The 13279-nt window shown below is 40.5% G+C and overlaps 1 protein-coding gene across 3 annotated transcripts in view; it reads right to left on the bottom strand.

Moving 5' to 3' along the window:
* Positions 1-13279, bottom strand: part of REPS2 (RALBP1 associated Eps domain containing 2) — a 224437-nt gene that overhangs the window by 190502 nt on the left and 20656 nt on the right. For all 3 annotated transcript variants that reach the window (XM_077482206.1, XM_077482205.1, XM_077482204.1), the window contains exon 3: positions 3252-3397. In XM_077482206.1, the coding sequence (XP_077338332.1) occupies positions 3252-3397 (146 nt within the window). The remainder of the gene's footprint in view (positions 1-3251; positions 3398-13279) is intronic.

Genomic DNA, 13279 nt, shown 5'->3' with positions numbered 1-13279 from the left:
TTTGGCCTTATGTATTTTAATTTATTTTTATTATTAAACGGTGTCACGCTATGGATTTTGTTTGCCCTTTTTTTATGACCTGTCTGAGTCTATGAGGAGAAGCTTCTGTCCATACGAGGTCCACCTTTTTCCATGTGAGCAGGGAATTCACCTGCATAAGCCTATTTGACTATCTTTTTAAATAAAGTAGTCAACAGCATCTGGTAAGAAGACAACTTTATCTTCACAGTTGGGGTGTTTTCTATGTCCATAAGTTTTTGGTGAAGGGACGTGTCACTACCTTGTAGAAGATTCCAGCCGCTTTCTGGCATATGGATTTAGAAGGAGTTTTTCACTGAAAGAATCACTGTTTTGGACTTTGGATTTACATTTATATATTTTTTCGGTTCTAGTATTTAATTGGGACTTTATCTATTATTGCTTATATCATCTATTTGTTTGTAATTATTTGTTTTTTACCATTTTTGGTGATAGGTTGTTCATTACTTTAGATGTTTTATGATTATCAATTTTCACATTTGTGATTGATATTTATATTTGTTCAGCGCCCCTTTTATTATTATATTTTCAGCACGACAAGTTTTTTTCTTGTTTTTTAGGGAGCAGCTACTAGTGTTTCACTTAGTTTATTTGATCCACTGAGTATTAGTCTATATATTTTTTTTTATTTGAGTGGCGCGGAGTTTATTAGTTGCTGTTTTGTCAGCCACATTTTCACATTTAGTTCTATCTTAGCCAATATTTCATTGAATTAACGTTAAATGCTTGAATGATCGCTTTTGGATGGTGGCTTGGGAGATATCTGAACACACTTTAATTTTAAGGCCATCTATTTACAGAACTGGATGCTCTCTAGTGTGGTGCATCACTACTTCTTTGATTCTGAAAAAATGTGGTTTCACTATAACATCCCTGGGGGGCAATCAGGTTTTGGAGGTACCAGGGTCCTATGAATACAATCTATTTCCATATGGATTTCCTCAATTTCAGGTACTGCAGCTTGCATTTGTGAATAAGTGATGGAAGTGATATCTTTTACAGTTTCCAGAATGCCTCTGAAACAAAAGTTATAGCGCCTAGTGCAGTTTTCGAGGTCATCAATTTTTGAATAGGCCTCCTCAAGGTGGTTTTGCAGGTCAGTTATCATAGTCGAGTTTTGGGATACTCTGTGAGTGAACAGTGTTATCCACCTTTGATTCAATGCTCTCTAGTCAGTTCCCCAACTCCTGGAAATCTTGTTTTATGTACAAGGCTAATTTGTTAGTAGCTTTTGCCAGCTCCGTTTGTAGCAAATCCGCAAAGCAGGCCAAAAGTATTGGGTCCCCAGAATATTGTGGCTGGGCTGATGGGGTAGCAGGGGGGTCTGCAGGGCTGTCAGGACCAAGCTCTTGGCTGCATAAGATGTCTGTCATCTCCCTATCTAAAACTGAGGAGGTATGTGAGTCCTGGCCAGGTGATAGAGCTGTGATTTGTGAAGGAGACTTTGCAGGGCTGGATGGTGGGCAGTGTTCTTTTATGGGCTCACCTTTAACTGGAGAGGTTATGGAGGAGCCCGTCCTGTGGCTTCCAGGGCCAGGAGGCTTAGGAGTGTTCCTCTGTGGAAGCGGTTTCTCCTCTCTTGTAGCCGGCGACACGTGTGTGCTGCAGCCGGTCACCATCTTGTTTTCCTTGCCCACCACACAAAATGAGTAGCGGGAGCCACCCTGGGGCTTTACAAACGACCGGTGGGACATCCAGAAGAGACCCGATCCTCACCACATGAGGATTGGGCGATTATGCGATGTGGGTGAGGTGCAGGGCCGCTAATTCTGGCTGTATTTGCCAGGAGTGTGCGGAGCATCAGCTCCGGCCGTCCGCACACGTGCTCTCCAGTTTGCAAATCTTTAATCAAAATTACTAAAAAAAAAATCCTACAAACACATTCTAATACAGTACAATGCAATTTTCAATGCTCAGAGCAGCCCTCATAGCCAGAAAGATAATGATAGCCATATATGTGGCAATTTAGGAATTTTTCCAGTAAATTTTGGATACATACATGGCTGCATGAATTTAAACCAGGGGTCTCCAAACTTTCTAAACCCAGGGCCAGTTTACAGTGCTTTAAACATTTTGGGGGGACCGGATTGTGGCCATTGCGTAAAAAAAAGGTCCTGATGTCAGTGGGAAAAAACAGTGCCTCATCTTTAGTGTCAGTGGAGGAACAGTGCCCCATCTTTGGTGTCATTAAGAGTAATTGTGTCCCATCATTGGTGTCATTGAGAGGAAGAGTGCCCAAACATTGGTGTCAGTGGGAGGAATTGTGCCCCATCATTAATGTCACTGGGAGGAATTGCGCTCCATCATTGGTGTCATTTGGTGGAATTGTGCCCCATTGTTAGTTTCATTGGGAGGGATTGTGTCCCTTAATTTTTGTCATTGGGGGAATTATGCCCCACTGTTGGTATTGGTGAATTAAATAGTGCCCTAAGGGCTGGATAAAACCTAGCAAAGGGCCACATCTAGCCCCTGGGCCCACAGTTTGGAGACCACTGATTTAACCCATACACTCAATCTGCCACCAGCAGTTTCAATTGCTTTCTAGTAACAAATTGACCAAACAAGGGTAGAAACCAATAAGACCATTTCAACTGGCCCTACTGTGCTTTCAATGGACTTCCACCCTGGTTTAATTCATCTGCTCACTTAGATATGTGAAAAAAAACTGAAATGATAGGTGAAAGACAGCTGTGGTTAAAAAGTTATGGAAAGCTTAAACAATTGTCAGAAAACGGTTTCTTATTTTCTACAATTGAAATAAACCTCAAAAATGATGTAATCAAAAGGGCAAACATCATACTTCTAGATAAGAAAAAACTGTAATCTAAGCCACTTATTTCTAGAACACAACATTAAGGCTCCAAGGTTTAACTAATACTGGAATGTGCACAACCCACTCGCATCCAATAAATGCAGCTCTCTGTGGAAACAGGAGGCATATTGTTGACAGTGAGGGTAATGGTGTCATCAGCGATGCCAAGGTATAAAACTTAATAAACCAAGTGACCAGGCAGCTTCCTTTTCTTCATGTTTACACAGGCATCATGCAAGTTGCACTGCAAACGTTTTATTGTAATAAATGTAATTGCAATAGATCTAGCATTAATATTACTACAAAATGTGGAAATAACACATCTGCATATCTAATCATTATCATTGGATGATTATAATGTTTTATCAGTCTGCAACAGAGACATTTCACATTTCCTTACCGGAGTTTCCCCATCAAAGAGGCAGTGAAGGGAACCCTTCTCACTGACTGTAGGATTTGATATCTGTGAATTTACATTCTGAGAAGAGAGTCCATATTTTAAACTGTTTTCACTTTTCATAGAAAGGAAGGAAGCAAGTGGCAATTCTGTGAAAGGAAAAGCAAAGAAACAGAACTCAAAAAACAGGTATAACATAGACTATGGCATTCATTAATCATTTACTTTCTCTACAGTAAATAACTGGCTGCAACTACTTTAAAATTAGCCTGTTACATATTTGTAAAAGTAATGCCTAAGAGCAAACACTAAAAGATGCCTGCTATTACCCTCCCCTGTGTCCTCTCTGACTTTTTTTTTACTGTTTCTGGGGTAGGACTTCATATCAAAGAGAACACGGGTGGTAGGATAAAAATAAAAGATAAAAACAGGGAGTGGAAAATTACAGTCATGTTCATAAAATATATATTTTCAGTAAAAATACACACATTTTTTTTAGTGCACACAAAACACAATGTAATCACAAAATTGTACATTAAATATATGTGAATGTGTTGAGCTATTAATAAATACTGTACCAAATAAATATAGCCTCAAAACCGCGTGCTTAGAAAACGAATATACCCAAAATTGTATATTGGCGATACGTAAAAACATTTACAGCTTATTACATCTGAGTTTTACCTAAAAGATGGCCATAAGATTATTCTTCTACCTCTGGCATACATACCATAGGGATACCCAATGTGTTGCTCAATAGACATTTACTTACACTGCATCCGGAAAGTATTCACAGTTATTCACTTTTTTCACGCTTTGTTATGTTACAGCCTTATTCCAAAATGGATATTCATTATTTTCCTCAAAATTCTACAAACAATAACCCATAATGACAACGTGAAAGAAGTTTGAATTCTTTGCAAACTTATTAAAAATAAAAATACTAACTGCACTGTACGTATGTCCATTCTAATAGAATATACAGTATATATATTCATGTGGTGGTGACTTTTAGGCTAGCTCCACACCTATACGCTGTGGTATAGAGCTGCACAATTAATCATCAAGAATAGTTATCGCAATTTTTTCCCTGCTGCGATCTTGACAAAAGTATTTACCGATTCTTTCTATGCAAAGAATTCTCTCTGCTCTGCTGAAGCCACAGCCATCAAAAGAAAGGAAGAAAAAAACTGGGCAGTCTGCCAAGTCTGCAGTCTGCCAAGAATCACATTCTTTAGCAGTGGAACATAAGTATAAACATTGTAACAATTTGTCAAAGGAATAGACTTGTGTGTAAATAAGGAAAGTTTAACCTCTTAAACACTAAACCTTTTTCTGACATTTGTTGGTTTCAAGTTAAAATAATTTTTTTTGCTAGAAAATTACTTAAATCCACAAACATTATTACATATATATCTCTATCTATATCTCTCTCTATATATATATATACACATACATATATATATATATATATAGATAGATCGAACTGTATAAAACAGGAAAGGGATATAAAAAGATATCTAAGGGATTGTGAATACCAATAAGCAGTGTTCAAACTAAACAAGAAGTGGAAAATGAGGGGTTCAGTTGAAACCAAACCTCAGTCAGGTAGACCAACTTAAATTTCAGCCACAACTGCCAGGAAAATTGTTCGGGATGCAAAGAAAACCCCACAAATAACTTCAGGTGAAGTCTCAAACCTTCTGGCACAAAGTAATTTGAAGTGATAAGAACAAAATTGAGCTTTTTGGCCGCAACCATAAACGCTATATTTTGGAGAGGAGTCAACAAGGCCTATGATGAAAGATACACCATTCCTACTGTGTAACACAGAAGTGGATCACTGATATTTTGGGGGTGTGTGAGCTACAAAGGCACAGGAAATTTGGTCAAAATTGATGGCAAGATGAATGCAGTATGTTATCAAAAAATACTGGAGGAATATTTGCATTCATCAGCCAGGAAGCTGCGCATGGCACGTGCTTGGACATTCCAACATGACAATGATCCAAAACACAAGGCTAAGTCGACCTGTCATTGGCTACAGTAGAATAAAGTGAAGGTTCTGGAGTGGCCCTCCCAGTCTCCTGACCTCAATATCATTGAGCCACTCTGGGGAGATCTCAAACGTGCAGTTCATGCAAGACAGCCCAATAATTTCCCGAAACTGGAGGCTTTTTGCCAAGAGGAATGGGCAGCTTTACCATCTGAGAGGATAAAGAGCCTCATCCACAAATACCACAAAAGACTTCAAGCTGTCATTGATGGTAAAGGGGACAATACACAGTATTAAGAACTGGAGTATGCAAACTTTTTATCAGGGTCATCTGGGTAGTTTCTGTTGCCATTATGTTTTAAAAAGAGTAAACACAGTTGATTCATAATAAATGGCTTCAACCAAACACTAACCATGAGTGAAAGAAAGGTTTTTGTGTTATCATTCATATTCTCTGAAAAATGGCCAATAAATCATAAATTCTGCCAGGATATGTAAACTTAGGAGTACACTCTCCATCCTGAAATATCTCCCGCAGCAGCCGAGGTAGAAGAGAGTAGGGAAGCCAACAGAACTGCGGAGGGGGGGGGGACACAGGGGCAAACGTAGGCAGATAGGGAATCGGCACAGCAGGTAGTGATTAGGGTTTTCATAGGCACACCTGGCACAACCCGAGCATGCCTGTGTTGAGGACCCATCTTTAGTCTATCTACAGCACACAATGGCAACATCAGGGGTCTGTTTAATGCCCCGTACACACGATCCGATTATTGGACAAAGGATTGTCCGTGCTTTTTTTTTTGCATGCTAATCTCACGCCAAATCTGATTAGTTTACTAAAGTCACAAAAATTCTTGTACGACAGAATAAAAATTCGGAAGTGATGTCATGTGTTGTAATGCATTTGTATTGCATGTTCGAATGACAGCTGTATTGATTGAACGACAATCGCCTCTTCTATATTTCGAGACCGATGCCCCTTTAAGCTGAGCCGGTGATCGGCTTTTTTTTTCTCCTCCGCTGTCAGCGTGAGGAGAAAAAAAAAAAGGGTCAATGAGCATGGTACCGGGACCGGCCCCTTACTCAGATTGGTGATCACCCGAGTCTCGGTGACTAGGAGATCACAGCGCAGGGAGCGTGCACAGGGGAGGCCGTCATATGACGGCCTCCCGTGAATTCACATCCGCGCTGTGGCTGTCATTCGGACATAGCGCGGATGTCAGATGGTTAAAGTATACCTAAAGGCAAAACTTTTTTCTAGTTTTGGATAGAGTGGAGAGGGATTAGAATGCTTGTCAGCCTTCATTGCTGTCTGTGCCCCGTTAGCGAGATTCACCTGCTCTATCTGTCCTGTTTACCATTATCAGTGAAAGATAATGGTAAAGAAAATCACAAGTTTTGGCTGTCCCAAGAAAAGTAGTACAGGGGAAATCTTCCAATAAGGATATTAGTTCTGGTGACCGGGTGTGCCCAAGGGGTTCCCTTAATTTGAGAGATTTCCTCTCACTTCCTGCTTGGCTATTGGACAGGAAATGAAGGGAAATCTCTGCAATCGGACACAGATGGCAAAAAAATAAAAAATTCTGACAGGGGTTATAACCCTCACTTTTTCTAAAGTGAACAAAAAAAGGTTTTGATAAAGTTCTACTTTACCTATTTGCATAACTCTATATAGATATAGATATATACACACACACACACACACACACACACACACACACACAAACACACACACTAAATCTGTCAAACTTACTGCTGTCAAACTTACATTCAATACGAGTACATTTTACTGTTTCTATCCCAAGTTGTTTACAAAGCTCTTCCTCTCAATTATTCTTGAATTCCCTTCCTGCTATTTTAACACAGTCTCCTGTTTATTTTGCCATTCCCTCTCATCCTCCCCCTAATATCCTTTAGCGACAGCTTAAAACAGATTTGTCAAAGTGAAGTGCTACATCACTGGAACATGCACTATATTAAAAAATAATAACGTATCAAACCTGAACTCCTGGTAAACAGCTACATGCACAGTGGTTATTAATTTATATGTACTGTTTGACTTATCTGAGGATTTGTAAATTTTGTTCAACATGTCTTGCAATACTCAAATTGGAAGTAAAGGCAAAACCTAAAGAAAAAATAAATTGCTATACTTACCTATTCTGCAGTGGTTCTGGTCCCATCCCAGGCTAAGCTGTCAGCGGTGGCTTCAGTGTGCAGGAGAGGCAGCCCCAACAACAGATGCCCTATAGTAAGTCTATGGATGATGTCACTTCACAGGCATTTCCCAGCCGTTGTCGGCTTTCTCTTGCACACAGAGAGTGCCGCTGGAGACTGTACCGGAGCGGCTTCAGAATAGGCAAGTATAGCAATTCTTTATTTACAGGGTTAGATAGATTAAACTTAGAATGTGGCTAAGGCTGGCCATATATTATACAATTTTCTTGTACAACTTTTCTTTTAGATTTGCCAAAACCATATAATATGAGGTCAAATCTAAACACGTTCAATTTGTATGCAAGCAGGCAGGCCCTTGCACTACATAGTTGAAGGTAAATGCAACATTCCACCTCCAGGAAATATATACTGAGTAGCCATATGCACTTGTGGGATGAAATCCCTATACACCAAAAGGCAAGAAAGCTCCAAACTGCTACCAGATTTCACTCAAAGAACAGGGAGACAGAGAAGAAAAACCAAGCATCGTAGTGTGGTAGATAAATAAACTCATCTTTATTAAAGTATTGCAGTAAACTCCTTGGCATCATACACTAAAATAAAGCTGCAGCATGAATCATTCCCAATCGTCTGTCTGGTGGCCCCTATGCATGATGACATCATTTCAGACGCCGCCCTATGCATTACATCATACAATGACATCATCAGGGGCATTGCTAAGTGAGCTATTTATGTATATATTGGTATTTATAGTCATGGCCAAAATTGTTGGCACCACAGAAATTTTTCCAGAAAATCAAATATTTCTCACAGAAAAGTATTGCAGTAACACATGTTTCATCCCTTTGTGTGTATTGGAACAAAACAAAAAAGGGAGGAAAAAAAGCAAATTGGACATAATGTCACACAAAATTCCAAAAATGGGCTGGTCAAAATTCTTCGCACCCTTTCAAAATTGTGGATATATAAGATTGTTTCAAACATGTGATGCTCCTTTAAAGTCACCTGGGGCAAGTAACAGGTGTGGGCAAAATAAAAATCACACCTGAAAGCAGATAAAAAGGAGAGACGTTAACTTAGTCTTTGCATTGTGCGTCTGTGTGTGCCACACTAAGCATGGACAACAGAAAGAGGAGAAGAGAACTGTCTGAGGACTTGAGAACCAAAATTGTGGAAAAATATCAAGGTTACAAGTCCATCTCCAGAATCTAGGTTTGCCTTTGTCCACAGTGCACAGCTTTATCAAGAAGTTTGCAACTCATGGCACTGTAGCTAATCTCTCTGGGCGTTGACAGAAGAGAAAATTTGATGAAAGGTTGCAAGGCAGGATAGTCTGGATGGTGGATAAGCAGCCCCAAACAAGTTCCAAAGAAATTCAAGCTGTCCTGCAGGCTCAGGGAGCATGAGTGTCAGCGCAAACTATCCATCGACATTTAAATTAAATGAAACGCTATGGCAGGAGACACAGGAGGACCCCACTGCTGACACAGAGAGATAAAAAAGCAAGACTACAGTTTGCCAAAATGTACTTGAGTAAGCCAAAATCCTTCTGGGAAAACATCTTGTCGACAGATGAGACCAAGATAGAGCTTTTTCGTAAAGCACATCATTCTACTGTTTACCGAAAACGGAATGAAGACTACAAAGAAAAGAACACAGTACCTACAGTGAAATATGGTGGAGGCTCAATGATGTATTGGGGTTGTTTTGCTGCCTCTGACACTGGGTGTTTTGAATGTGTGCAAGACATCATGAAATCTGAGGATTACCAAAGGATTTTGGGTCGCACTGTAGAGCCCAGTGTCAGAAAGCTGGGTTTGCGTCCGAGATTTCGGGTCTTCCAGCAGGACAATGACCCCAAGCATATGTCAAAAAGCACCCAGAAATGGATGGCAACAAAGCGCTGGAGAGTTCTAAAGTGGCCAGCAATGAGTCCAGATTTAAATCCCATTGAACACCTGTGGAGCGATCTTAAAATTGCTGTTGGGAAAAGGTGCCCTTCTAATAAGAGAGACCTGGAGTAGTTTGCAAAGGAAGAGTGGTCCAAAATTTCGGGTGAATGGTCTAAGAAGCTTATTAATGGTTATAGGAAGCGACTGATTTCAGTTATTTTTTCCAAAGGGTGTGCAACCAAATATTAAGTTAAGGGTGCCATGAATTTTGACCAGCCCATTTTTGTAGTTGTGTGTGACAATATGTTCAATTTGCTTTTTTTCCTCCCTTTTTTTGTTTTGTTCCAATACACGCAAAGGGAATAAACATGTATAGCAAAACATGTGTTACTGCAATACTTTTCTGTGAGAAATGCTTGATTCTATGGAAAAATTTCTGGGGTGCCAACAATTTCGGCCATGACTGTATATTTAGATTGAAATTTGTATCAACATATTTGTGCTAGCTGCTTGTGTTATGCAATTAATTCAAGCATGTTTTTTTTTTAATCTTATCTACTGCTGTACTGCTTCTGCCCGTCTGTTACCGATCGTGGCCTGCTTACTGGACTTGCCCTGTCTGCTGATTCATTCCCACACTAATCAGCTGTTACTGACCTTGCCCGGCTCACCAGTTTCTGGTTTCATCCACCGGCAGCGCATATGCCATGAGCTGGCTACCACGACACTTGTGCCACTCCGTGCCTTCATGCTCTCTGTCTCCACCTTCAGAAGTGTTGGGCAAGAGGTGCAAGAGAAGCCCGCACATTGTTCAAAGTCTTCACCAGGTACATGATATTAGCATTCCCTTCCTGGGTTCCTGGTCTATGTTCCACGTACATTTTAAAGTCTTGCAGCGCCAAGAACCATCTTATGGCTCTTGCATTGTTTCCTTTGTTGTGAGCATCCCACTGCAGTGGAGAATGGGCCGAAATCAGTTGGTACTGTGTTTCCAAAAGGTAATAACTCAATGACTCTAGTGCCCACTTTATTGCCAGAAATTCCCTTTTCACCACTGAATGGTTTCTCTCTGCAGGGGTTAGTTTCATGGGACAAGCTGATCCCAGGCTGATCAGGGGTATTCGTTAGTACAAGGAATTCTTCACTAAAGTTGAGGGTGGTTTATACTGATCCTTTAAACAATACTGCTTTCAGCTCTTGAAAAGCTCTCTCTGCCTCTTCATTCCATTTCACCATGGCGGACTTGATCCCTTGCCTTAGATCATTTGGTGGAGCCACTATAGTAGCAAAGTTAGGCAAAAATCTCAGGTAGTATCCTACAACCCTTAAAACAGCTGTAACCTGTTCAACCCCAGCATTTTGTATCCTCTTTACCAAACCCTCTCCACTCAATACAAGACCTGAATTTCTAATATTTATAGAGTTCTGCTATTTTGTTTTTTGACCAAATGGGAGCAAGATGAATCAATTCATACCAAAAGATCAAAAATATAAAATAACAGATTTTCTGCATCCATCTTCACTATTTTCAAAGGTAACAGAAATGAATTTCAACATATTTGCCAGATGGTAGTATGTACCCTCAAAGAGTCAGCAAACAAACCCCTCATCATCAAATTGTTGGAGGGAATATAATGGAGAAGGAACTCATATATGGAGGCACTGCCCAGGAATATAGGAGTATTGGAAGGGGATTTTGTTAGTAGCTGGTTAATCAGCAGATCATAGATGCCAAAAGACCCTTGACAGTGTCCTTTCCATACTATTGGGACTTCAAGAGATATATATAATATAAGAACTCTATAATATCACATTTGTTAAGCGCAAGTGTTGATACCCAGATGCTGAAAAATAAACTAGTTACCAACCATAGCTTATTAGCTCATTAAATTGGATTAACCCCAGTTAATTGAAATGATGCATACTCATAGGGACCCTGAACCCCTATGGAAATTTTAATGAAATCTAGACAAGTTAGAGAAAATTCAAATAGGCACCCATTAAGTAGAATATAGGAGTGTATTTACTTTTCAATAGGCATTGATAAATGTGGTTGTTTATAAGTGTAGGAAAAGAAAGCATGGCCATTTGAAAACAGGGATAGGAATATAAGTCATTACTTTCTGCTTGGTAGTGATGTTCAGTACCCAAAACAGAACTGAACAAAAAGTTTTTTTTTCTCCACACCAGTCAGAAACCCTGAATAACCTCACCATGTGCATGTAAAAAACTAGGCGATACAGTACCTCACATTATATACATAAATATATACTGTATAATCACACTAGCAAAGTTGTCCATTTCAGAATAGACAAAGGTGGGTTACCACAAACAATGCTGAAGAAATGCTTTCAGAAGTATTGATAAGAAGTTGAAATAATGCACACAGTTTTTTGTGGAGAAAATTAAAGAGGAAGTAAACCCTGATGGGTTTACTTCCTCTTTCATTCCCTGCAAAGGCAAAGCATAATGGACTACTATGCATCGCATAGTAGCCCATTATGTGTCACTTACCTGACACAGGAGCCAGCGAAGTCGCCGCTGTCCCCTGTAGTCCGCCGCATCCATCTTGCTGGTGGCGTCTCGCAGCTCCGCCGCTGTCATTTGGCGAAGCCGCGATGACGTCACTCCCGCGCATGCGCACGGGAGTCGACACGCGCGGCAGCTCCATTCTTGGAAATGCCGCGCTCAGTGCGCCTGCGCGCCGCTGTCTACGGCGCATGCGCCGTAGACAGCGGTGCCCGTTTTCGGCCAGATATTGCTTGGACCTACAGGTAAGCCTTAATCTAGGCTTACCTGTAGGTCAAAGTGGTTTGTAAGGGTTTACAACCACTTTAAAGCTTTCAATGTGCATGGCAGGAATGCCAGAAGGTACTGTATGTTAGTTGGCAGTATCTTTAGGAGAGCAGCATCAAAGGGTATAAGAGCAGGCAGTGTTTGCAAGAGAGTATGAAAAGTATGTACACTTTTTGAAGGCTGGAGGGTAGGAAACTGACTGCTCTGTGGAGCATATAAGTGCAAAGGATGTAAGAGTGAGAAGAGGAAAATTTATGGTAAAGATCAATGAGCAATGCTAGATGGTACCAGAAAAACTGAGAGCCTCAACTTTGATGCTCCGCTCCACAAACTATTTGAGCACTACAAGTAAAAACTGAACACCAGTCAATGTGCACCCCAGATAAATGTTGTGGTCTGTTGAGACATTAAAGTGGCTGTAAACCCTTATGCCCATACACACTATCAGATTTTCTGCTGATTTTTTTCCTTCAGATTTACCAAAACCATGTAGTGTAGGGCCTGCCTGATTGCATACACATTGAAACTCCTAAGGTTTGACCTCATATTATATGGTTTTGGTAAATCTGAAATAAAAACTCATCAGAAAAAAATGATAGTGTGGGGGCTTTACAATCCACTTTTTGCTACAGGTAAGCCTATAATAAGGCTTACCTGTAGCTACCCCTGATATCTCCTAAGCCTGCATGGTTTTAGGGGATATCTCCTGTATCTGCATCTGCCAACGTCATCGGCAGATGCGCACTGAAGCAATGGCACGTACGTGCTGTTTGCTTCAGTGAGTGTGCCGTTACCAGCGGAGTGGCGTCATCATGGCTCCGGCCAATCACGGCGCCGGAGCAGTAATACCTGGAAGTAACTCCAGGGAGAAATGACGCTGGCCAGTGCTGTGTATGGGCACAGCAGCGGGGGCTTCGATCTCAGGTGAGTATTGCGCAATGAGCCAGTATGCTCTGCATACTAGCTCGTTATACCTTTGTCTTGCAGGTCTTTTTTTTTTTTCATGTGGGTTTACAACTACTTTAATGTGAAAGGTTGAGAGTACTTATTCCAGTTGAAGAAATAAATATGCAGAAATAAACGTATATGACAAGTCCCATTTTCCTAAATTTGCCTATACTCCTTGTGCAGTAGTTGAGAGATTTTCCACCATAGACAAAAGCCCCATA

The sequence above is a fragment of the Lithobates pipiens genome, unplaced genomic scaffold, assembly GCF_037356315.1.
Source record: "Lithobates pipiens isolate NorthernLeopardFrog02 unplaced genomic scaffold, aLitPip1_a1.2 Scaffold_16, whole genome shotgun sequence".
Lineage (NCBI taxonomy): Eukaryota > Metazoa > Chordata > Amphibia > Anura > Ranidae > Lithobates > Lithobates pipiens.
Note: the sequence above shows the minus strand (reverse complement) of the source record. Positions and strands in the feature narration are given on the sequence as shown.